This window comes from Rana temporaria, chromosome 3 (genome assembly GCF_905171775.1).
Source record: "Rana temporaria chromosome 3, aRanTem1.1, whole genome shotgun sequence".
In the NCBI taxonomy this organism is placed as follows: Eukaryota; Metazoa; Chordata; class Amphibia; order Anura; family Ranidae; genus Rana; species Rana temporaria.
The window spans coordinates 469009060-469036037 of NC_053491.1; the positions used below are offsets into that span (position 1 = coordinate 469009060).

The 26978-nt window shown below is 44.8% G+C and overlaps 1 protein-coding gene across 2 annotated transcripts in view; it reads right to left on the reverse strand.

Annotated features, from left to right (window-relative positions):
* CLDN15 (claudin 15) overlaps positions 1-25357 on the reverse strand; it is a 163775-nt gene extending 138418 nt beyond the window's left edge. The window contains exon 1 of one of the 2 annotated variants that reach the window (XM_040346927.1): positions 24500-25357. In XM_040346927.1, coding sequence (XP_040202861.1) covers positions 24500-24716 — 217 coding nt within the window. In that variant the 5' untranslated portion in view covers positions 24717-25357. Of the gene's footprint in view, positions 1-3262; positions 4047-24499 lie in introns of those variants that run through there. The other variant, XM_040346926.1, reaches the window with a different exon arrangement.
* Positions 25358-26978: the final 1621 nt, after the last annotated feature.

Genomic DNA, 26978 nt, shown 5'->3' on the forward strand with positions numbered 1-26978 from the left:
ATTGTAGCCTTTATTAAAAGAAGGACATCACTACAAGTCGCAGCAAAATAAAATAAAACCCGACCGCTGACGCGTTTCGCACTGAAACTAGTGCTTAATCATTGAGCTATGACTAAGCACTAGTTTCAGTGCGAAACCCGTCAACAGTCGGGTTTTATTTTATTTTGCTGTGACTTGTAGTGATGTCCTTCTTTTAATAAAGGCTACAATTTGTGCAGCTGTCCAGAGACAATTTTTGTTCCTGCTTTGCTAAGTGTATTGCCTGCACCTGAGTTGTCTGCAGCGGAGGATATTCATCTGGGTTCCCACCTGGAGCGGCTACTCCCTTTTCCCTCTCTATTTTTCTTGTCTGGATTCTCTGCAATGTTTTCCTGCCGAGAAACCCGAGCGTCTGTATACTTACCTGCCTCCATGGAAACCTGCACATGCTCGATGAGACTTTGGCGCATGTGCGGTAGCTTCCAAGGCATAGTGTAGGGTGTAGCAAGATGGCCGCGATGGCATCAAATGTGATGAGCGCATGCTTGTCTTAGTCGATAACATCACCGCGTTCTTGCCATTCAAAAGAACGGCGGTTCTTTTGAATTGTGTGTGTGTACGCTCGGTCAAGCAAGAAAGCTTGCCAGGAATCTTGTCAGGAAAACCAACGTTTTTTTCCTGACGAGATTCCCGGCCATGTGTGCGAGGCTTGAGGCTCTAATTGGTGTCAAAAAGGGTGGGCTCGGGGCACAAAGCACTGTAAGGGGCCCGATGGTCCCCAGTGTTTTTTTTATTTTATTTTATTTATTTTTTCATCTGACCCCCCACCTTTAGCAACTTGCAGCAGGGCCCCCCCCCCATTTTTTTTCCGTCTGACTTTAGCAACTCGCGGCAGGAGAGAGAAGAGAAGACTTGACTTGACTTTGTTTTGTTTGTCAGCACCAACGCCCCCTCCCCCGGTTCTCTGTTTCAGGGGGGCCCTGCCTAAAGCTGTGTAAAATTTGTGATGGCTTCCCTGGTAGACTGTGTGACCTAGCCATAGAATGGAAGCCATACACTGTGTGACCTAGCCATAGATTGGTAATTATATACTGTGAAACCTAGCCATAGACTGGTAGTCATAGACTGTGTGACCTAGCCAAAAATTGGTAGGTATATGCTGTGAAACCTAGCCATAGACTAATAGCCATAGACTGTGTGACCTAGCCATAGAATGTAAATCATAGACTGTGTGTCATAGCCATAGATTGGTAATTATATACTGTGAAACCTAGCCATAGACTGGTAGTCATAGACTGTGTGACCTAGCCATAGAATGGAAGCCAAAGACTGTGTGACCTAGCTATAGATTGGTAGTCATAGGCTGTGCAACCTAGCTATAGATTGGTAGTCATAGACCATGTGACTTAGCCATAGAATGGAAGCCATAGACTGTGTGACCTAGCCATAGAATGGAAGCTATAGACTGTGTTACCTAGCTATAGATTGGTAGTTATATACTGTGAAGCATAGCCATAGACTGGTAGTCATAGGCTGTGTGACCTAGCCATAGATTGGTAATTATATACTGTGAAACCTAGCTATAGATTGGTAGTCATAGACCGTGTGACCTTGCCATAGGATGGAAGCCATAGACTGTGTGACCTAGCCATAGATTGGTAGCTATAGACAATGTGATCTAGCTACAGATTGGTAGTCATTGACTATGTGGCCCAACAACAGATTGGTAGCTATAGACTGTGTGACCCAACCACAGATTGGTAGCCACAGACTGTGTGACCTAGTCATAGATTGGAAGCCACAGACCTTCTTACCCAGCCACAGATTGGTTGCCATGACTTATTTATAGATTGGTAGCCATAGACCTTGTGACCCAACCATAGATTACCGTATTAGCCCATTAAACCGTAGACTGCTGCTAGCCATAGACTGTGTGACCTGATCTGTATAGACATGGATCTGTTCAACAGCACTTTTTATTTGGAGCAGGAAAGAGGTCCTTTTTTTTCTTCTAGAAACTACTAACTCTAGAAACAAGTCTCACTCATTCTGCTGCAATCCCCATAATATAAAATAAAAACCAGCGTGGGGATAATTCACACACATAACGGGCATAGAAGGCATCCAGTGGGCAGAGACACCACAAGAATTCTCACAATTAAGTGTCTCATCCACCTGGTATCTACAATGGTAAGCCACCGACTCTATTATTAAGCCACAAATGTTTTTTCCAAGCTGAAAAAAAGATTAAGATAGAATTGAAAGTTGTGACAATTATGTTTAAGAATACAAGCAACTTTCAAAAGTTTATTTGTGTTAATAATTAATTTTAGTCCATCCTTAGCCAGCAGAAATAGCCCTGCAAGTGGTACTTAGTGGAAAAACATTGATCTAGATCAGCCTCAACTTTTGGAACCCTTAAAATAATTTTCAAGTTTCAGGGAACCCCATACAAAAAAACAATTCATTGAGTGTCAGTGGGAAGAAAGCCTCCTCCTACTGACAGCTAAAAAGATCATTGGTGTCATGCACCTGGCTCCGAAAGTATGTACGCTCAAGTAAGCCCTCGCAACCTCTGGAGGAACCCTAGGCTTCAATGGAACCCTGGTTGGGAAAGACTGCTTTAGACCAATAATAGACTTCTGGCACCACTACCACCTCACAGTAGAAGACCATTCTTACCTGAAAGCGCCAACAAGAACAGGAGGTCTCAGCAGTTGTACACTCCAGTGGAATCGGGGGCACTGCTCAAGTAAGCCCTCGCAACCTCTGGAGGAACCCTAGGGTTTCATGAAACCGTGGTTGGAAAAGACTGCTTTAGACCCATAATAGACTTCTGCCACCACTACCATCCTCCCACCTCATGTAGAAGACCCTTCTTACCTGAAGCGCCAACAAGGATGGGAAGTCTCAGCAGTTATACACCCCATTGGATTCGGTGGCACAGCGTAAGTAAGCCCTCACAACCTCTGGAGGAATACTAGGGTTCAATAGAACCCTGGTTGAGAATGGCCGCTTTAGACCCATAATAGACTTCTGCCACCACTACCATTCTCCCCCTCCCCGTAGAAGACCCTTCTTACCTGAAAGCGCCAACAAGGATTGGAAGTCTCAGCAGTTATACACCCCATTGGATTTGGTGGCACAGTTTAAGTAAGCCCTCGCAACCTCTGAAGGAAAACTAGGGTTCAATAGAACCCTGGTTGAGAATGGCTGCTTTAGACCCATGATAGACTTCTGCCACCACTACCATCCTCCCCCCCCCATAGAAGACCCTTCTTACCTGAAAGCGCCAACAAAGACGGGAAGTCTCGGCAGTTGTACAATCCAGTGGAATCGATGGCACAGCTCATCCACAGGTTCTCGAACAAAGTGGAGGTGGTGATCACGTTTCCATCCACTGTAGACTCCCTCCAGTTGAAGTTGAAGAGTGTGATGGCCAACATAATGGAGCCTATGACATCAAAAAAGAATCCCGTTGTCTCCACGATCATTGACATTTTCAAAGGTGGTGGGAAGAGCAACACACGACTCCAACTTTTCTTACTTCTTAAGTTCCACAAAACGTATTTTTCCTTTGTGTTTTTGTCCTGGTTTCTGTCAACTCTTCACTGTTGGTAACCAATTTGTCCTTACTGTTGATTTTTCCCACTGTATTTCCAGGTTTGTTTTGCAAACCTCTACTGAGAGGTTATCTAATACAGTTCGCTGTCACCTTTCTGACAACGACCCCTGTACTGTAATTCTGAACCTACGGTCTACCATCAAGTTATCGTCTCTACCAGCTTTTCTAAACTTGATGGCTGTTTTCCTCTTTCGGTCTTTTGATGACCACAGAACCGGTGGTCTGCTGATCTGTACGGGTTCCTTTAATGGTTCAGAAATCCCAACGCTTGAATGCCTTTTTAAACTCCTGCTGGTAACTTTGGAGTAAGTGTGCTAGTAAGTATTTTTGGAGCCTTTGTGCAACTGCTGGCATCCAGGTAGACAGAGAGATGTGTGTTATGTTTGCCCTGCTGCACTGTCTGGTATACATTGAACAGTGAAGGTGTGGAGGCATTCCCCTCCTCCCTCTCCTCCTCACCCTGCAGTGATCTGCCTACACACCTTATAGCCAGGGATGGGTGATACACAATGTACAGCGATAGGATGGATCTGTGTGCAGGATCTTATGTAAAGCTCTAAAGCTCACCGCTGCAACTAAGTCTCATAAAAGCACACAAATCCCTTTGCAAGTGGGGGTACAGGGGGCACCTCTGTTTCCCAGAGACAGTTCTAGTTTTTTTTTTCCTGCAGTTTTGTTGTTCCAAACCAACCAGATGCGCTAAAATGGGAGACGCTAAAATGCGTTTTAAGGGGTCTTTTTATAAAGCATGGTGCTAGACTGAAAAAAGAAAGAGAAAGTAATACCGTATTTATCGGCGTATAACACGCACAGGTGTATAACACGCACCCTAACTTTAAGAGGAAATTTTCGGGGAAAAAACTTTCCACAGCCCCCTGCGTATAACACACAGCCACAGTTTACCTATCTATTTTTACTTATCTATTTTCAGGGTAAAAAAGTGAGTGTTATACGCCAATAAATACAGTATATCCTTTCTGCTAAAAGAAATACCCATGCTTGAAAAGAGGCATAAGCAAAATCCAATTTCAGGGAATGTAATAGAATTAGCCGATAAACTAAAGCCTCGTACACACGACCGAGAAACTCGACGGGCGAAACACATAGTTTTGCTCGTCGATTTCCTTGTGAAGCCAAAGAGGAACTCGACAAGCCAATTTTCTCCATTCCCGTCAAGGAAATAGAGAACATGCTCTCTTTTTGGCTTGTCGAGTTCCTCGACAGTTTCCTCGACGGAAATGTACACACGACCGGTTTCCTCGGCAAAAAAATATCTCCCAGCAAGGTTCTTGCTGGTTTTTGCCGAGAAACTCGGTCGTGTGTACGAGGCCTAAGAGAACTACAAGGCTACTAAATGAACAAACCTTACACCTTAGAGATAAGAGTCATACACTGTTCTAGCAACACGACAATAAACCGGGTCGACTTCTAGCTAGAGCACTGACTCAAATGACATCTATGACCCCTATAACAAATTTTAAAACAGCAATAGAAGATATAACACACGATCCCAAAGAAATCTTTCAATCTTTTCATTTATTTTATTCTAAACTTTATAATATACCTAAACAACAGATAGGAAGAGACCCCGAAATTGTCCGACAAGAAATAAGACAATATATACAGATACAGCCATTCCATCAATTTCTTTGACCGAAAGAGAGGAGCTAGAAAAATAATTTTCAATAATAGAGTTGCAAAAAGCAATCGACTCACTGGTACCGGGCAAAAGTCCTGGACCGGATGGTCTCACACCACCCTTTGATGGAACATTTTAAGAGCAGTTTATCCCAATTATGATCAGAACCTTCAATGTGGTCTCGGCCTCTCGAACCTTTGCTCCACAAGGGATGGAAGCATATGTATCAATAATCCCAAAGCCAGAAAAAGATCATACGCTGTATGGGAGCTATCGCCCAATATCGTTAACCAATATAGATCTTTGACTATATTCTAAGATCATAGCTAATAGAATTACTTCAATTTTACCAACATATGTTCACTTGGACCAAGCAGGGTTCGTAAAAGGGAGAGAGGCAAGAGACAATACATTGAAGACTTTGACATTAGTGGAATTTGCCCAACGGAACTCCATCCCAGCCTGTCTACTAGCGGTGGATGCTGAAAAAGCATTTGACAGGGTGGGATGGAGTTTTATGGAGGAAACCCTAGATCAGTGGGGAATAGGCCCATTGCTAAAGGGGGAAATAATGGCCCTTTACCAAAACCCAACAGCCCGAATCCAAACAAATGGAAACTTATTGGAATCGGTGAAAATATCGAATGGAACATGTCAGGGATGCCCCATATGCCCACTATTATATGTATTGGTGATGGAGCACTAATGACTACAGCCATGCAAAATAATCCAGATATACAGGGGATAAAAGTTAAAGGAACAGAATACAAAATGTCTGTATATGCAGATGATCTTCTGCTATACATAACGAACCCATTAATATCCATACCAAATCTAATCCAGGAGTTCAACTGTTTTGATAAGATGAGTAACTTTAAAGTAAACTATAATAAGACAGGTGCTTTGAATATTACACTCCTAAGGAAAGATATTGATAACTTAAAAAAACACAATTCTTTTAAATAGCAGATCGTAGCTGTTAAATACTTGGAAACTTATATTCCCAAGGACTTAACAAAACTTCTAGAATTGAATTATATACCAACAATACAAAAAATTATTAAGACACTTCAAAGATATGACAGAACGGTCTTCTCCTGGATTGTTAGGATTAACATTAAAAAAATTGGATATACTCCCGAAACTTTTATATATTTATTCCAAACAATCCCAATATATTTTCCAACTAAGTTACTACATCAACTCTGAAGAGCGATAGGGGCATTTATATGGGCTCATAAAACACCTCGAATTAGAAGAAATATATTGATTAGGGCCAAAAAAACGGAGGTCTAGTGCTCCCAGACTTCTCATTATATCTATGGGCGGTATTCATGGGGAGAATAGTGGATTGGTTTCATGATGCAAAAACTAAACAATGGGTGAAATTAGAGGAGGATATCATTGAAATAAAACTTAAATCACTACCATGGATAAATCGTAATGTACGACCCGCCATGAGAGAAATGCTGATGCTGGTATCCTCCACGTTAAAGGCATGGGATGTAATGCTAAAAAATGAGAATTGGTACACAGATCGGGCCAATGACACCTCTGTTTGGAAACCATGAGTTTCCACAAGCATTAAATGCCCTAACCTTTTTTTAAATGGTATAGAAACGAATATACTAGAGTGGTCCAGATCCTGATTGAAGGTAAAATCCCTCCAATAGACTCTCTTGGTCTGGAGTACAGGCAGGGGCAGACTGACCATTGCAGCACTCGGGCACTGCCCAAGGGCCCCATGCCACTAGGGGGCCCATCAGGGTTGCCAGGTTCATTAAAACCAGGGACAGTATGTAAAAATCTGTGTTTTTTTTACATCTGTCCCTGATATGTCCAAAACCGACATGCTTTTGATGTGAAAATCCTGAGATTTTAGCTGCCCCGCCTCTGTAATGCCTCCTGGCTTGGTGGCCATCTGTAAGACCGGGGGCCCCATATTCTTCTATTGCCCGGGGGCCCCATGAGTTGTCAGTCCACCCCTGAGTACAGGAATATGTGGATACAATACTAACAACTTCGAACATACACTCAATCACTAATAGAAAATGGGATACTAGATAGATCAGGCACGGACTTCAAGCAGTTACTAATACAAGAGGAAAGCCCAACACATGTATTATTCGTAATATACCAATACCTCCTCCCAAATAATATTCGAAGGTCAGAGGGCTCTGGATCCACCCCAACACGGTAAGAAGAAGAACTAACATATATAAATAGATGGGAGGAAGAACTGGGATGGAACATTCCCAGACCGGACTGGAAAAGAGCTTTCCTAATAGCACACAAGCTATCGATATCCAGTAGATATCAGGAAAAAAACTATAGAATCTTAACAAGACGGTATAGATGCCCAGTAGATATGCATAAAATCAATAGTGAAAATGATGAGACATGTTAGAAATGCCACAGTGCAAAAGGTACAATGTCTCATATATGGTATTACTGCCCCAAAGCACTGATATTCTGGACCAAGATATATAGTATACATCATAAAGTCACAGGGATCAATATTCAATATTAACTTCTCTTTTATCCATGATTCCCGGGTCTATAAAGACTATAAAAAGGGGCATATTAAGACACATGCTGGTAGCAGAGCGTACCATTATAGCCCGGCACTGGAAAAAAAAGGGAACACTTTCAATTGGAGAATGGATATGCGAAATGGGCAGGAACAAACGTTAAGGACATGGCAGCAATGGGTAGAGTTTAGAACCTCCACACCAATATCAGTACTATGTTGGGGAATTCCCCCCCCCTTCTTCCCCCCTCTTTCCTTCCCCCCCTTTTTTTTGTGGTGGTAGTGTTATGCCATTGTGTAGATGCTATGATAGGCAATAGAGACCAGTAGAGAACCTGTATGGATGTGATAAATGTAAAGATTATTTTTTTTTCATTTTTTTTTTCTTTCCTCTTTTAGATATGTTTATGATACCAGATGATATTAGATGTGTGTATGTATGTGTATATATATATATATATATATATATATATATATATATATGGAGTGAGTGGGTAATGGGCTATGACAGTTATTGTAATATTTGTAATGTTTTTGTGTAAAATTAAAATTTATAAATAAAGATTATAAACAAACTAGCCAGAGGTATTATAAAACCCATCCTTTTGTATGATGTATTTTGTCAACTATATAAACTCCACCCAAAGCTTTTTTTGTTCCTGTTTTAGGCAAAAAAAGCTAAAAAAAAAAACTGAGAACTTGATGGAGCATTTTTTTTTCTCTGCGGTTAACCGTCTTTATTTCTATGTCCTGGGTGGGGAAGTGTTCAATCCACTCTGGGAGTTATATTGCTCTTAGGAAGGTATTCCTTCATTTACTTTCCTAGCAGGGGCGGACTGACAACTCATGGGGCCCCCGGTGGCAATAGGAGATTATGGGGCCCCCAGGCAATAGATTATCGGGCCACATAGTACACACACGCACACACACACAACTTAAGCTGCCCACATTTAAAATGATTGCAGACAGACTCAGTGGATGGAGATTTCTGCAGCATATTTGGCAAGTACAGAACCACATTATATATAAATTAATATGCAAAGTGGTTGGAGCGAAGATTCAGAATGGCAAAGATGTTTTTATTACAAATTATGTGAGCAAATTATGCGGCCCTCAGTCTTCAAAAGATTGAGCACCCATGTTCTAAGAGCTACATTAACACCTAGAAAGGTATCAGCAAGCCCTTCATCGTGAAATAAAATGGCCTATTGCGATAGAGTGAGACATGACCAGGGCATCGCAACACAGAAGAACCTTTGAAATTGTTTTTTGGTTTCAGAACCATTGAAATATTTGCAACACAGAAGAACCATTGAAACATTTGCAACACAGAATAACCTTTGGAATAATTTTCTGGTTTAAGAAACCATTGCTAAATAAATGAATAAATAATTTGGCGCACCTAGCATATTTGATGAAATTCTATCATTTCTAACACTCCCATGCTCAATGTAATTATGACATTACAACAAAAATATAATAGTGACCAAAAAGCAGACAGTAAAGATTGCATTGTAGTAGACATTTGTGGTCAGTATAAAAGGGCCCCTTACACTAATGGTCAGTGGAGAAGTGTCCCCTTACATTGGTGGTAGGGTTGTCCCGATACCGAGTTTTTTCGGCGGTAGTCAGACGCCGATACCCCGCCCCGATACACAAATAGAATACTTAACCCCCCCCGCGCCGCGCCGCCGCCGACCTCCGCCACCGGAGCCGCAATTTGCCGCTGCGATCCGCCGCCGCTACGCCGCGGACTGTGTAATACGGGTGGGAACATTACAGCTTTGAATAGCTGTAATGATTTGCGCCACGCATAGACACTCCCCCTTGCTCGGGTGAACTGTCCAATCCCGAGCGAGGGGGAGTGTCTATACACGCAGCGTGGCGCCAATCATTACAAAGCTATTCAAAGCTGTAATGTTCCTGGCCGGCCGTAGTACTTTACACAGTCGGCGGTAGCAGGTAAGCGGGCCATGGCTGCATATGGGGGGCACACATGGCTGGATGGGGGGAGACACACATGGCTGCATATGGGGGGGACATATGGCTGGAAGGGGGGAGACACACGGCTGGATGGGGGGAGACACACATGGCTGCATATGGGGGGGACACATGGCTGGATGGGGGGAGACACACATGGCTGGATGGGGGGAGACACACATGGCTGGATGGGGGGAGACACACATGGCTGGATGGGGGGAGACACACATGGCTGGATGGGGGGAGACACACATGGCTGGATGGGGGGAGACACACATGGCTGGATGGGGGGGGGAGACATGGCTGCATGGGGGGTGACAATGGCTGCATGGGGGGTGACAATGGCTGCATGGGGGGATACATTGCTGGATGGGGGGTGACAATTGCTGGATGGGGGGATACATTGCTGCATGGGGGGTGACAATGGCTGCATGGGGGGTAACAATGGCTGCATGGGGGGTGACAATGGCTGCATGGGGGGTGACAATGGCTGGATGGGGGGAGACAATGGCTGCATGGGGGGTGACAATGGCTGCATGGGGGGTGACAATGGCTGCATGGGGGGTGACAATGGCTGGATGGGGGGAGACAATGGCTGGATGGGGGGGTGACAATGGCTGGATGGGGGGAGACAATGGCTGGATGGGGGGATACATTGCTGGATGGGGGGTGACAATGGCTGGATGGGGGGATACATTGCTGCATGGGGGGAGACAATGGCTGGATGGGGGGGAGACAATGGCTGGATGGGGGGGAGACAATGGCTGGATGGGGGGAGACAATGGCTGGATGGGGGGATACATGGCTGCATCTGTGGGGGGACATCGCTGCATTTGGGGACACATTTTAAAAAAAGTATCGGTATTCGGTATCGGCGACTACTTGAAAAAAAGTATCGGTACTCGTACTCAGTCCTAAAAAAGTGGTATCGGGACAACCCTAATTGGTGGTAAGTGGGAAAGTGATTACTTAAATCCTTACATTAATGGTCAGTACAAAAGAATCCCCTATAATGATGGTCAATGGAGAAGGGCTTCCTTACATTGATGGTAAGTGGAAAAGTGATCCCTTACATTGGTGGCCGGTGTAGAAGGTCATTCCTTTCATTGATGGTCAGTACAAAAGAACCTCCTATATTGATGTTAAATGGAGAAGGGTTTTCTTACATTGGTGATAAGTGGAAAACTGATCCCTTACATTGATGGTCAGTGGAGAACGCCCCTGCTGTACATTGATGGTCAGTACAAAAGAACCCCTTATATTGATGGTCAATAGAGAGGGCTTCCTTACATTGGTGGTAAGTAAAAAAATGATCCCTTACTTTGGTGGCCGGTGTTAAAGGTCCTCCCTTACATTGATGGTCAGTACAAAAGAACCCCTTATATTGATGGTCAATGGAGAGGGCTTCCTTACATTGGTGGTAAATGGAAAACTGATCCCTTACATTGATGGTCAGTGGAGAAGACCCTCACTTACATTGATGGTCAGTACAAAAGAACCCCCTCTCCCATACATTGATGGACAGTACAAAGAATACTCTATATTAATAGTAGATGGAGAAGGGATTCCTTACTTTGGTGATAAGTGGAAAACTGAACCTGTACAGTGATGGTCAATGGAGAAGGCCCTCCCTTACATTCATGGTTAGTTCAAAAGAACCCCCTCTCCCATACATTGATGGTCAGTACAAAATAATCCCCTATATTGATGGTAAATGGAGAAGGGCTTCCTTACATTGGTGGTAAGTGGAAACCTGATTGGTACATTGATGGTCAGTGGAGAAAGCCCTCCCTTACACTGATGGTCAGTAGAAAAGACCCCCCCTCTCCCTTACATTGATGGTCAGTACAAAAGAATCCCCTATATTGATGGTAAATGGAGAAGGGCTTTATTACATTGGTGGTAAATGAAAAAGTGATCCCTTACATTTGTGGCCAGTGGAGAAGGCCCTCCCTTACATTGATGGACAGTACAAAATCACCCCCTATATTGATAGTCAGTGGAGAAGGGCTTTCTTACATTGGTGGCCAGTGGAGTAGACACTCCCTTATACAACGTATAAATGGTCAGTAGAAAGTTGGCCTCTAAATTAATCAATCAATGATCAATGGAGAAGGGTCCTCTTAGGCCTCGTACACACGACCAAACATGTCCGCTGACCAGTTTCCGCGGACATGTTCGGTCGTGTGTAGGGCCGACCGGACAATTTTCCGGCCTAGCGGACAGGTTTCCAGCGGACAAAAGTTTCTTAGCATGCTAAGAAACTTGTCCGCTGGAAGCCTGCCCGTCAGACATGTCCGATGGTCAGTACGAGAACCCACACATGGCACACAAGTGATTCGACGCATGCGTGGAAGCATTAAACTTCCGGGTTTGCGGACGTGGCGGCGTCAACGTCACCGCCACGTCACCGCGCTGTCTGTCCGCGGGGATTTTGGTTTGATGGTGTGTACAACCATCAGACCAAAATCTCCAAGCGGACATGTCCGATTAAAATGGTCCGCAAACCGTTTTCATCGGACATGTTCGCTCGTCTGTACAAGGCCTTACATTGGCGGCCATCAGAGAAGGCCCTCTAACATTTTCAGTGGGACCAGGAACCACTTACATTGGTGAACAGTTGGAGGAAGAATGTCCTCTACATTTGTGGTTAGTCAAGGAACCCCTTGCAAAATCTGGAAAACCCTAGCATTCCAAGTCTTGTAGAGAAGGGCTGCTATGGACAATAGTTACTCTCTAAAAAGGAATCACCCTTGTAACCTCTGACCATTCACCCTCTTACAACATTACCTGAGTCTCAGGACTGCTGCTATCTGTTGGATTCCCCCAATGTTCTGTTCTTGGACCTCTCCTATTTTCAATCTACACCTCCTCCCTGGGTCAGCTGATAGCCTCCCACAGCTTCCAATACCACCCCTACGCTGACGACACTCAAATCTATTTCTCTGCCCCTCAACCCACTCCTACATTTTCCTCACGTATCACTAATTTACTATCAGATATATCACTTTGGATGTCACACCACTTCCTCAAACTCAATCTATCCAAAACGGAACTTATCATTTTCCCTCCCCCATGTGCCTCTTCCCCTGATCTCTCTGTCAAAATTGATGGCACAACTATCAGCCCATCCCCACATGTCAAGGTCCTAGGAGTAGTCCTGGACGCTGAACTGTCCCTTAAGCCTCACGTTCAATTACTGTCAAAATCTTGCCACCTCAACCCTCGCAACATCTCCAAAATACGCCCCTTTCTAACCAATGACACCACAAAGCTCTTAATTCACTCCCTGGTCATCTCTCGCCTCGATTACTGCAACTCCCTTCTCATTGGCTTACCGCTGCATACTCTATCCCCCCTTCAGTCAATCATGAATGCTGCTGCCAGACTCATCCACCTTACCAACTGCTCGGTCTCTGCTACTCCTCTCTGTCAGTCCCTCCACTGGCTTCCGTTCGCCCAACAAATTAAATTCAAAATACTAACTATGACCTACAAAGTCATCCACAATTCTGCCCCCAGCTACATCACTGACCTAGTCTCTAAATACCAACCTAATCGTTCTCTTCGTTCTTCTCAAGACCTCCTGCTCTCTAGCTCTCTCATCACCTCCTCCCATGCTCATCTACAGGACTTTTCCAGAGCCTCTCCAAGCCTATGGAACTCCTTACCCCAAACTAAACGTCTATCTCCTTCTCTATTAGCTTTTAGAGGATCCCTAAAAACCCTCCTCTTCAGAGAAGCCTATCATACCCACATCTAACAACTGTATTTTAATTTTGTCCATCTGATCACCCCCCACATCTACTACCCTCTGTTCCACTTGACCCTCCCTTCTAGATTGTAAGCTCTAACGAGCAGGGCCCTCTGATCCTTCCTGTATTGAATTGTATTGTAACTATAATGTCTTCCCTGATGTTGTAAAGCGCTGCGTAAACTGTTGGCGCTATATAAAGCGTGTATAATAATAATAATAATAATAATTTGGATTTCTGGGAATACCGTAGTTCATTATATTTATAAATTAATGAGTTATATTCTGAGGAAACAAGTATTTTTGTATGATCATTAATCATCACATCCTCTATTACTGGAATCATACAGTACCCCAGAGATGTTATCCTCTAATGGAAGCCTATTGCCTGGCACAACTGGAAATACTGATAAAACTCTGCCTAGGTAAGAACTCTTCCCGCAACTGTTGAAATGATTTTAAGGAACTGTTGCCAATTTTGGCATTCAAAAAAATTCCCCAAGGTCAGCTGGCCCCTTTCCCTGGATCAGAAGATTTATCTATTTTTCTATGGTAATTTTACCTCTGGATATTATAAGCTGCAAGCACATGATCCAGTGTGTGGGATTTATATTGTGTTTGTAATGCATGTTTGCTGGACTTGTCATAAATAAAAATGCATAAAAGGAATATACTGTAGCTATACAATGTTTAAAGCTGAACACCAACTTCAGCTTAAGTCTTGCACAGGCTCCGCTCAGAACATTTCGACCCAATAAAAAGTAAATACCTAAACTGGGACCTTCATGGCGGAATCACCAGGGGTTATTTAAAAGAAAGCTGCAGATTTTTAAAAAAACATTAAAAATAATTTTTAAAACCACATTAAAGCCAAAGTTTTATATTTATAGAATGGTAAGGCAGATCAGCATAAGGAGCAGGCAGAGATGTAATCTAGAGACAAGTCATGGGCCGGTGCAGGCAGAATTCAGACATAGTCAGAAGCAGATCAGGTAAGCAGCAGAAGGTCAGGTACAGGAACGTGTAGCAGGTTAAACAGGAAACATTATAGACCATATGGCAAAGATCCAGTGCATCAGTCCTGCCTAAATAGCCCTCTTGGTGTCTGTCCTAGTGGTGGGCATGCTCGCTTGCGTGCACGTGCATGGCTCAATATAATTCTGCGATTGCTCACACGTATGCATCTGGGCACACTATGACTTTCCTGACACAGGCATTCAGGAGCCAACACTGGACACCTACAAACCACCTCTGAAAAGCAATCCACCACAGAAGAGGAGTGGTAGGAACTTCCGCCCATGTGAAATTAGCTTTAGAGTGACAGGTTTGCAGTACTTGTCTTTCCCAATCATGGAAAGCTACAGATAACCTAAAGATAAGATGATGACATAGTTACGTGTCAACCATGAAAAATGTTGACTACCCATTATCTCCAACTAATCGCACATCTGCTGGAAATTATCATTGTTCAAAGTCCCCACCCAGGGTCATTGTGATAATAATTGTATTTATCAGTGTGTACCGACCTGGGATGTGTCTTCTCCAGTCCTAAAAGATGGTATAGATTACATCAGGAGAAGAATTAATAGAATGTCAGACTGAACATCATTCTTCTGAGAAAAAGACTTGTCTTATCATAAATGGTCATTTTGTGAACATGGGCAAGAACTGCACAGGCACCAGGATATGTATGGTTGTGTCATCTCTGAGACGGCATCTCAGTCCAGGACGTAGACGGTGACCCTGGATGAGGCCAATACAAAGATGGACAAAGACCCCTCCACAACAATTTGATTTACTATCATCAATTATGGGCACCTTTCTTTACTCAAATTTACTGGGGGGGCGACATTATAGAGACAGTGTTGGGGGTAGAACATTCAACATGAACGACGAAGATTCGACGAAGCAGTGAAAAACATCAAATGTCGAATCTGTCATTGAAGGCTTATGGTGTCTGTCGAAAGTTCTAAGAAGATTCGACAAGCAGCTAAACTGTAAAACGCCGCAATCATACTTCTCCGGTCAAATGCATGAAAAATAGAAAAATGTGAATGTTGGTTGACTAGTGATAATAATTTATAAATTTAATTAATTACTACTGTCATACAACATTAGAATTCTTCTATTGCTTGTAGGCAGAACATTTGACCGGAAATGTATGACTGCGGACTCATAGGCCCCGTACACACGGCCGAGGAACTCGACGTGCCAAACACATCGAGTTCCTTGGCCAGTTCAGCCCTGAAGCCGGCGAGGAGCTCGGCGGGCCGAGAGCTCCCATTGAACAACGAGGAAATAGAGAACATGTTCTCTATTTCCTCGTCGAGCTCCTCGTCGGCTTCCTCGGCCGAAAGTGTACACACGGCCGGGTTTCCCAGCAGAATTCAGCCAGAAACTCGGTCGGAAGCTGAATTCTGCCGAGGAAACTGGTCGTGTGTACGGGGCTATACAGTTTAACTTCTCCATGAAATCTTCTTAGAACATTCGACAGACACCATAAGCCTTCAATGAATCAGATTCAAAGATTCAAACTTAATTCATTCGGATTTTTGGACTAATGCATTTATTTTAAGGAAACAAAATTAATAAAAATGAATTTCGGGAGTAACTAAATGCATTTATTTTTCGGACGAAAACGAAATTCCAAAACAAAATATTTCAGTGTGCACATGTCTAAAGAGAAGGCCTCATCTCCCCTGGACATTCCCCTGATCGGGGGCCAGATGGCCAGATTGCATTCAGTCCCCTTCCAACTGTCCCTGATTTGGAGCAATGTCCCTCTTTTCTCCTCATTTGTCCCTCATTTTGGTCTGATCTCTATAGTTTTATATAAAATGCACTTTTTATCTTTCAAAAAGTGTTTCCCAGCACTAAAACTTTCATCCAAATTCTAAATTGCTGCATTTGTAAATTTCAAAAGCCAATATAATGGAATAGTAGAGGTAAAAAAAAAATCCCCTGTGGGTTTAACTAATCTCTCATTTTTGGTAATTCTCCTTTAAGGGGGTGTGGCAGGGGGCGTGTCCTATGCCTGCATACTTTTGCTAGTAAGTATCCCTCATTCCCATCTCAAAAATTTGGGAGGTATGCAACTGTCATTCCGACTGGAATCTTCTCCTTTCACGGTACTGATCCGATGAGAATGGTCCGAAGGACCGTTCTCATCGGTTAACCGATGAAGCTGACTGATGGTCTGATGTGCCTACACACCATCAGTTAAAAAACCGACCGAGTCCAACGCGGTGACGTAAAACACAACGACGTGCTGAAAAAAACGAAGTTCGATGCTTTCAAGCATGCGTCGACTTGATTCTGAGCATGCACAGGTTTTTAACCGATGCTTTTGCATACTAACCGTCAGTTTTGACCTATCGGTTAGGCGTCCATCGGTAAAATTTTTAAGCAAGTTTTCTTTTTTTTTTGACCGAAGGATAACTGACCGATGGGGCCCACACACCATCGGTTTGGACCGATGAAACGGTCCTTCAGTCCGTTCTCATCAGTTTTGACAGACCGTGTGTACGCGGCTTTAATGTGCTTTCCCACCAGGTTTGTTGTGAACCGTTGCTGCATTTCTTTAAGACAAGTTTATTGTGCCTGCCAGTGTAAATTATTGACTCCACACCACGCTGCACTCCCCACCTACAAATTGGGTACACAAAATGATAGCGAAATCAAATGATGGCACATTGAACAAAAACCCTGTAATCAGTACCAGGACCAAGTCATCTAGAGCCCATGGCGGACATGCCAAACTGAGCCAACCCCCGAGATGTAAGAGCATTATTCTTTGAAATTGTCCACATTTTGTCATGTTACAACCAAAAACTTAAATGTATTGTATTGGGATTTTATGTGATAGACCAACACAAAGTGGCACATCATTGTGAAGTGGAAGGAAAATGATAAATGGTTTTCTTTTTTTTTTTTTTACAAATAAATAAGTGAAAAGTGTGGGGGGTACATTTGTATTCAGCCCCCCAGAGGCTGTAATACTTTGTAGAACCACCTTTCTCTTCAATTACAGCTGCAAGTCATGTAGACATGTGCACACTGAAATATTTTGTTTCGGAATTTCGTTTTTGTCCCAAAAATACATTTATTTAGTTACTAACGAAATTAGTTTTTATTGTGTTTCGTTAAAAAATGCATTTGTACGAAAATCCGAATTAATTAAGGTCGAATCTGTCATTGAAGGCTTATGGTGTCTGTCGAATGTTCTAAGAAGATTCGACGGAGCAGCTAAACTGTACGACGCCGCAATGGTACATTTACGATCGAATGTTCCACCTACAAGCTATAGTAGAATTTTAATGTTGTATGACACTAGTAATAATTATATTTATAAATTATTATTACTAGTCAACTAACATTCGAATTCTTCCATAGCCTATGGGCGGAGCATTTGACCGGAAATGTACGATTGCGGCGTTGTACAGTTTAGCTGCTTGTCGAATCTTCTTAGAACTTTAGACAGACACCATAAGCCTTCAATGACAGATTCTACGTTTGTATGTTTTTCGCTGCTTCGTCGAATCTTTGTCGTTCATGTGGAATGGTCTACCCCAACACTGTCTCTATAATGTTGAATCTTTTATCTCTATGTCGAATCTTTCCTCTCTATGTAGAATAATCTTGGACTAATAGAGTTAAGGTTAGGCACATTCGGCCACAGGTTCGATAGACACAGATCGCTATTGTCAGCGTCATGTCGAATCTCCTATCTATATCGAACTGTTGTAGCAACGAAAACAAAAATAAAATATTTTTTTATGTCGGATCTTTCGGATTTCGGATTTTGCGCGTTTGTTTTTGTTTGTTTAAACGATAACGAAAATAACAAAAATACCCGAAATTCGGACAAAAATGCATTTGGATGAAAACTAATGGACATGTCTACTAGAGAGTGACATTTTTTCTCACACATAAATATACTTTGATCGAAACCATTCCATTGTAGCTCTGGCTGTATGTTTAGGGTTGTCGTCCTGCTGGAAGGTGAGTCTCCACCCCAGTCTCCGGTATCCCAAGATTACCCTGTATTTGGCTCCATCCATCTTCCTATCAACTCTTCCTATCAACTCTGACCAGCTTCCCTGTCCCTGCTGAAGAAAAGCATCCCCACAACATAATGCTGCCACCACCATGTTTCATAGTGGGGATGGTGTGTTCAGGGTGATGTGCAGTGGTGTCAGGAAAACTTTGTAATGCTCTGTACACACGATTGGATCCTTTCTAGCTCCGTCGGAATTTCCGACTGAAAAAGTCAGATTGGGCATACACAATTGAACAAAATTCCGTCTGACCTTTTTCATCGGAAATTCCGATCGTGTGTACGTGGCATTATAAGTGATTCATGTTGATAGCAGAGGAAGGAAGCAGCAGACATAAATTACACTTAGTGCTCTGGATAGAGACAGGTACACGCTATAGAGGGATACGTTTTGTTCATACAGTATTTCATGTCTACAGCCACTTTAAAAAAAATGGCAAATGATGTCCGAGGGTTCATTCACACCGGATGCGCTGGGGTGCGTTTGTGAGAGTGCATTGCCAAAAAAAAAAAAAACAGTTACCTATGCATGCAGATCACATCATATCAACTTTTCAGCGCATTATGTAATATTTACCCATTGCTGAAAAAAAGTACAGCATGCACTGCTTTTTTAGCACATGTTCAAATGCATACAAATGCGCAAAAACACAATGCGAAAAAAAACTGCAAAGCATGAAAAATGCAACATGCCACAACACAAAATACACAACACACATGCATTGTGGTGCAAATGAGCCCTAAAAAAGCACCACAAATGCTCTGCAAGGGCAACAAAAACGCACTGCAAACGCAGCGCAAAAGCTCCACCAATGCATTAAAAATGTCTGTAAATGTATGGCGGAGATGCTGCCGGGACTGGGGGAAGGTAGGTCGACTGATCCCCCCCCCCCCGCCTCCACCTCGCAGCACGCCAGGCGGTCGCTGCATCCGGCTCGCTTCAGCCCTGAGGTGTCTGTGAGGGCCAGCCGCCGCTTAGGGAGCCCAATTGCGGACCCACCGGCGCCCCAGGCAAAACGCCCAGCCCCGGCATCTAGGGGGGCGGCCGGGAGGAATCCTCTGCCCAGACGGGACCCGGCCAGGAGGGGGGCGTCACCTTCTCCCTCACTGCCCGCCACGGGAGTTGGAGGTTCGGCGGTGGCACATGCAGGGCCTTCCCCCCTGCATGGTGCCACCCGGCGTGGAAGGCCTTCCAGAATGGCTGCGAGCACCTTCATCAGGGCGGCTGTTGCCATCGGGGACAGAAGCGGAGGTCCTGTGGGAGGAGACGGCGCCGGGTCCAGAACGGCTGCTGCAGGCGCGCAGAGGGCCCAGCAGGGAAAGCCGGAGGTGGTGAACCGCGCAGCGCAGAGTGATCCGGGGGTTGGCGTCGCCAGCCGGCAGTTGCAGCGTCCCCTGCTGGTCAGGGGGACCAGCGATCGGAAGGCGAGATATCGGACACGGACTCGGAAGGTCCATGAGATGCAGCGGACCCGTCAGTGCCTCAGCGTGGACCCGGAGTAGAGGCTGGTCGGTCGGTTTACCCTGGGCAGCATGGTAAGTCTCCTTCTATCCCATTGAATGCTTCTTTGCCTGTTCCCTTGTACGTTGTGGTTGGGCTTTAAGGGCGGTTTCCCGATTCCCAGCGAATTGGAGGCTAACCCCCTCGGTCACGGCCCACCTGCGGTCGGCGAACGAACATCCTGAAGTGGTTTCGGAAAAACTGTGGAAGGAGGTTATGTTGGATAGGATGGGGGGTCCATTTTCAGAATTGCCAATTGGGGACTTGGTGGTTTCGCCTTTGGGGGTAGTGCCGAAGCGCGAGCCGAATCAATTCCGGCTCAAACATCACCTTTCTCATCCGAAGGGAGAGTCGGTGAATGATGCGATAGACCCAGCCCTGTGTACAGTATCGTATGCATCATTTGACGAGGCCATGCGGTGGGTCCAACGTTTCAGTAAGGGGGCACTTATGGCGAAAACTGACATTGAGTCAGCGTTTCCTCTGCTGCCGGTGCATCCGGAGAGCGTCAGGTTGTTGGGATGTCATTGCGAGGGGGAGTTTTTTGTAGATAGGGTTGCGCTATTTCTTGTTCATATTTTGAGCTGTTTAGTTCCTTTCTGGAATGGGTGGTTAAGGACATGTCGGGCCTGAGCGCGATTTTGCATTACCTGGATGACTTTCTGGTGATAGGCCCGCCGGATGATCGGTCGTGCCTGATTTTGTTGTCCACCATTTACCACATTTTCAACGTTTTTGGTGTTCCGCTGGCGCAGGGCAAGACTGAGGGTCCAGTCACGGTGTTAAAAATTTTGGGAATCATTATTGATACCGATAGGATGGAATGCAGATTGCCCAGTGAAAAACTGGGGGATCTGTGGCAGACGATGGTGTCGGTTGTTCGGGGCGGCAAAATTAAATTGCAGGATTTGCAGTCTTTGTTGGGTAAGCTCAAGTTTGCTTGCCGCATCATGCCTATAGGGAGGATCTTTTGCAGGCAACTGGCGGCTGCCACGGCTGGGGTTAAGGCTCCCCATCATTTTGTTTGTTTGGGCCGGGAACACAGGGAGGATTTGAGAGTGTGGGAGACGTTTCTTGACCAATACAACGGGAGATCGTTCTGGTTGGAACCTGTGGTGCAAGCCAGAGACTTGGAGCTCTTCACTGACGTGGCTATATCGGTTGGTTTTGCTGCCTATTTTCAAGGGCGGTGGTGCGCCGACCGGTGGTCGGAGGCCATGGCAGGTTCGGCGTTGATCAGGAATCTGATGTTGTTAGAGTTGGCAGTTGAACTGTGGGGGTTGGAATTTCAGAACCGGAGGGTTCAATTTCATTGCGATAATATGGGGGTAGTTCAGGCAATTAATTCCTTGACGGCATCGTCCTTGCCCGTGGTGCGTTTGCTGCGTTATTTAGTGTTGAAGTGTTTAACGTTAAACATTGTGGTGTGTTCTGTGCATATTCCAGGAGTAAAGAATGAGGTGGCTGACGTGCTCTCTCGTTTACAGTGGGAAAGGTTTTGGCGGCTGGCTCCGGAAGCGGAGCGGGAGGGGGTTCCGTGCCCCAGTGGCTTATGGGACCTTGTGTCGGAACAGTGATGTATTTGGTGATGTATTTGGTTCGACGGTCGTTATTGAAATCTACTTGGCGGTCTTATGAGCGTGTGTGGCGGGAGTGGCATGAGCTGGTGAGTAATCTCGGGTCAGGCTCCTCTGATGAAGACAGGCTCCACACCTTATTGTACTTTCTAGGGTGGGACTGCGAGCAAGGTGTGTCCAAGGCGGCATTGAACGTTAAAATGGCAGGTTTGGTGTTCTTGTTTCAATTATGGGGGGTTGCGGATGTTACAAAGTCCTTTGCAGTCCGCAAGGCTTTGTGGGGCTACAGGAAGGGGCGGGTCAGGCCTGATTCCAGGTGACCGGTGTCGTTGAATATGTTGAAAGTGTTAGGGGGGGTGCTACCCCAGGTATGTCATTCTCGGTTTGAGGTCAGTTTGTTCAGGACCGCGTTTGTCGTGGCATTTTTTGGGGCGTTAAGGGTAGGAGAGTTGGTTAGTCCATCAAAAGCGGTGGCTGGTGGGTTAGATGTCTCAGACGTGGTGTTAGACAGGATTCTGTCAAGCTGTTAGTGCGTAAGTCAAAAACTGACCAGTTGGGAAAAGGGACCAACGTTGTTTTGGGGAGGGTGCCCGGCCTGGCATTGTGCACGGTGTGAGTGCATGGGGAGTGGTCAGCGATACGGCCTCCTGGGGCGGGCCCTCTTCTAGTTCACAAGGATGGGTCGCTCTTGTCTTGGTATCAGTTTGCTGCAGTGTTTAAACGTAGCCTGGAGGCCGGGGGGTTCAATGTTGCAGACTATTCCTCTCATTCTTTTAGGATTGGGGCGGCGACTGAGGCCTCCCATTAGGGGCTGAGCGATTACATTTTGCAAAAAATATGTCAGTGGGAGTCGCATCGGTTCAGGCTGTATGTGCGCCCCCACTTGCTTTATGGGGGGGGGTGGTGTCCTTTACCTTCCCTTGTTGTTACTTGTAAATGTTTGTGTGTTATCTGGGTTTTTCTGGGGGCGAGCATGGGGAAGCGTGTCTGGTTGTAGTTTTCCCATTATGTGTTGTGTTTTCTTGTCTTTCAGGCCCGGTGTGCCTGATGTGGATCCTGGGCCATTCATATGTCCATTGGGGGGCTAGGAGGGCTTTGGCTGGACCAGGAGGCAGGCAAATGTTTTTTTTCATGTGAAGAGGCCACGGTCAGGTGGATCGGGATCCCAGGCATGCTCTGGGCTAGGGTTATGCCGGAGGTCCAGCGCTATGCCCGCTTGGACAGGCCCCCCGATGTGCTGCTACTGCATGTTGGGGGCAATGACCTTTGTCCTAGGGCATCCCGGGATCTTATCCGGGATGTCAAATGGGATTTCTTCCGTCTCAGGTTAGTTTTCCCGCAAGCCATAGACTGTGTGACTTATTTATAGATTGGTAGCCATAGACCTTGTGACCCAACCATAAATTATTAGCCATGTACCTTGTGACCAAACCATAGACTGCTGCTAGCCATAGACTGTGTGACCTAGTCTGTATAGATATGGATGTTCAACAGCACGTTTTATTTGGAGCAGGAAAGAGGTCCTTTTTTTTCCTCTAGAAACTAATAACTCTAGAAACAAGGTCATCTTTCATCTGGCTCTCTCCTCACTGAGTCTCACTCCTTCTGCTGCAATCCCCATAATATAAAATAAAAACCAGCGTGGGAATAATTCACTCTCATAACGGGCATAGAAGGCGTCTAGTGGGCAGAGACATCACAAGAATTTTCACAATTAAGTGTCTCATCCACCTGGTATCTACACAGAACAGTGGTAGGGCACCGACCCTTTATTTTTAAGCCACAAATGTTTTCTCCAAACTGAAAAAAAGTATTTTCATTAAGATAGAATTGAAAGTTGTGACAATTTAAGAATACAAGCAACTTTTAAAAGTTTATTTGTGTTAATAATTATTTTTAGTCCATCCTTAGCCAGCAGAAATAGCCCTGCAAGTGGTACTTAGTGGAAAAACATTGATCTAGATCAGCCTCAACTTTTGGAACCCTTAAAATAATTTTCAAGTCTCAGGGAACCCCATGCAAAAAAACAATTCATTGAGGGTCAGTGGGAAGAAAGCCTCCTCCTACTGACAGCTAAAAAGATCATTGGTGTCATGCACCTGGCTCTGCCAAGTGGTGTTGGCTCCGAAAGTATGTACGCTCAAGTAAGCCCTCGCAACCTCTGGAGGAACCCTAGGCTTCAATGGAACCCTGGTTGGGAAAGACTGCTTTAGACCAATCATAGACTTCTGGCACCAATACCACCTCCCAGTAGAAGACCATTCTTACCTGAAAGCGCCAACAAGGACAGGAGGTCTCAGCAGTTGTACACTCCAGTGGAATCGGGGGCACTGCTAAAGTAAGCCCTCGCAACCTCTGGAGGAACCCTAGGGTTTAATGAAACCGTGGTTGGGAAGACTGCTTTAGACCCATAATAGACTTCTGCCACCCCTCCCCGTAGAAGACCCTTCTTACCTGAGATCGCCAACAAGTACGGGAAGTCTCAGCAGTTATACACCCCATTGGATTTAATGGCACAGCTTAAGTAAGCCCTCACAACCTCTGGAGGAATACTAGGGTTCAATAGAACCCTGGCTGAGAATGGCTGATTTAGACCCATAATAGACTTCTGCCACCACTACCATCCTCCCTCCTCACGTAGAAGACCCTTTTTTTACCTGAAAGCGCCAACAAGGATGGGAAGTCTCAGCAGTTATACACCCCATTGGAATTGGTGGCACAGTTTAAGTAAGCCCTCGCAACCTCTGGAGGAATACTAGGGTTCAACAGAACCCTGGTTAAGAATGGCTGCTTTAGACCCATAATAGACTTCTGCCACCACAACCATACTCCCACCTCACATAGAAGACCCTTCTTACCTGAAAGCTCCAACAAGGACGGGAAGTCTCGGCAGTTGAACACTCCAGTGGTATCGATGGAGCAGCTTATCCACAGGTTCTCGTACAATTCGGAGAAGGTGATCACGTTTCCCTCCACTGTAGCCTCCCTCCAGTTGGCGTCGAAGAGTGCGACGCCCGACATAACGCAGCCTACGATACCTAAAAAGAATCCCGTTGTCTCCACGATCACTGACATTTTCAAAGGTGGTTGGAAGAGCAACACACGACTCCAACGTTTCTTACTTCTTCAGTTCTACAAAACTTGTTTTTCCTGTGTGTTTTTGATCTGGTTTCTGTCAACTCTTCACTGTTGGTAACCAATTTGTCCTTACTGTTGATTTTTCCCACTGTATTTCCAGGTTTGTTTTGTAAAGCTCGACTGAGAGGTTATCTAATACGGTTCGCTGTCACCTTTCTGACACTGACCCCAAGGTATCGTCTCTACCAGCTTTTCTAAACTTGATGGCTGTTTTCCTCTTTTGGCCTTTTGATGACCATAGAACTGGTGGTCTGCTGATCTGTACAGGTTCCTGTAAAGGTTCAGAAGTCCCAACTCTTGAATGCCTTTTTGATCTCCTGCTGGTAACTTTGGATTAAGTGTGCTTTTAAGTATTTTTGGAGCCTGTGTGCAACTGCTGGCATCCAGGTAGACAGAGAGATGTGTGTTATGTTTGCCCTGCTGCACTGTCTGGTATACATTGAACAGTGATGGTGTGGAGGCATTTCCCTCCTCCCTCTCCTCCTCACCCTGCAGTGATCTGCCTACACACCTTATAGCCAGGGATAGGTGATATACAATGTACAGCAATGGGATGAATCTGTGTGCAGGCTCCTATGTAAAGCTCTAAAGCTCACTGCTGCAACTAAATCTCATAAAAGCACACAAACCCCTTTGCAAGAGAGGGGGTACAGGGGGCACCTCTGTTTCCCAGAGACAGTCCCAGTTTTTTTCCCCCTGAAGTTTTGTTGTTCTAAACTAACCAGATGCGCTAAAATGGGAGGCGCTAAAATGCGTTTTAAGGGGTCTTTTTATAAAGCATGGGCTAGACTGAAAAAAGAAAGAGAAAGTAATATATCCTTTCTGCAAAAATAAATCCCCATGCTTGAAAAGAGGCATAAGCAAAATCCGATTTCAGGGAATTTAATAGAATTAGCCGATAAACTAAGAGAACTACAGAGGCTACTAAATGAACAAACCTTACGCCTTAGAGATAAGAGTCGTACACTGTTCTATCAACACGACAATAAACCAGGTCGACTCCTAGCTAGAGCACTGACTCAAATGACATCTATGACCCCCTATAACAAAAATTAAAACAGCAATAGAAGATATAACACATGATCCCAAAGAAATCTTTAAATCTTTTCATTTATTTTATCCTAAACTTTATAATATACCTAAACAATAGACATGTGCACAACAAAAATTTTCGTATTTTTTTTGTTCAGTTTCGTCTCGTTCTGTAGATTCGTAAAGATTCGTAATTTCGTAAGACTCAAGTTTTCCAAATTGGACCCGTTCGTATTTTGTAAGATGCAAGTTTTCCTATTCGGACCCTTCGTACTTCGTAAGACGCAAGTTTTCATATTCGGACCCAATCGTATTTCGTAAGACGCAAGTTTTCCTATTCGGACCCGTTCGTATTTTCGTAAACAGTTTTATTTTTGTTTATACAGAATGATTCGTAATTATGTCTAATTTATTTTTGTTGATTCGAAATTCGTAATTTTGTTAGATAATAATTTCCGTTTAATGGATTCGTAATTTTGTACTTTCGTAAATATGTAGCAACACGCGGCTAATCCATATTATTCGATTCCCGACCGCCGCATGTACATATACGTCCACAGAATGGCACGTACAGGCACATGGGCGTACATGTACGCCCCCGCCTTTCCGCGGGTCGGGGGTCCAATCGTGACCCCCCCCGGTACATGCGGCGGTCGGGAACCCGCGGGGAGCGATCCGGGACGAGGGCGCGGCTATTCGTTTCTAGCCGCCCCCTCGCGATCGCTCCCCGGAGCTGAAGAACGGGGAGAGCCGTATGTAAACACGGCTTCCCCGTGCTTCACTGTGGCGGCTGCATCGATCGAGTGATCCCTTTTATAGGGAGACTCGATCGATGACGTCAGTCCTACAGCCACACCCCCCTACAGTTGTAAACACACACTAGGTGAAGCCTAACTCCTTCAGCGCCCCCTGTGGTTAACTCCCAAACTGCAACTGTCATTTTCACAATAAACAATGCAATTTAAATGCATTTTTTGCTGATGAAAATGACAATGGTCCCAAAAATGAGTCAAAATTGGCCGAAGTGTCCGCCATAATGTCGCAGTCACGAAAAAATTGCTAATCGCCGCCATTAGTAGTAAAACTATTTTTTTTTATAAAAATGCAATAAAAATATCCCCTATTTTGTAAGCGCTATAAATTTTGCGCAAACCAACCGATAAACGC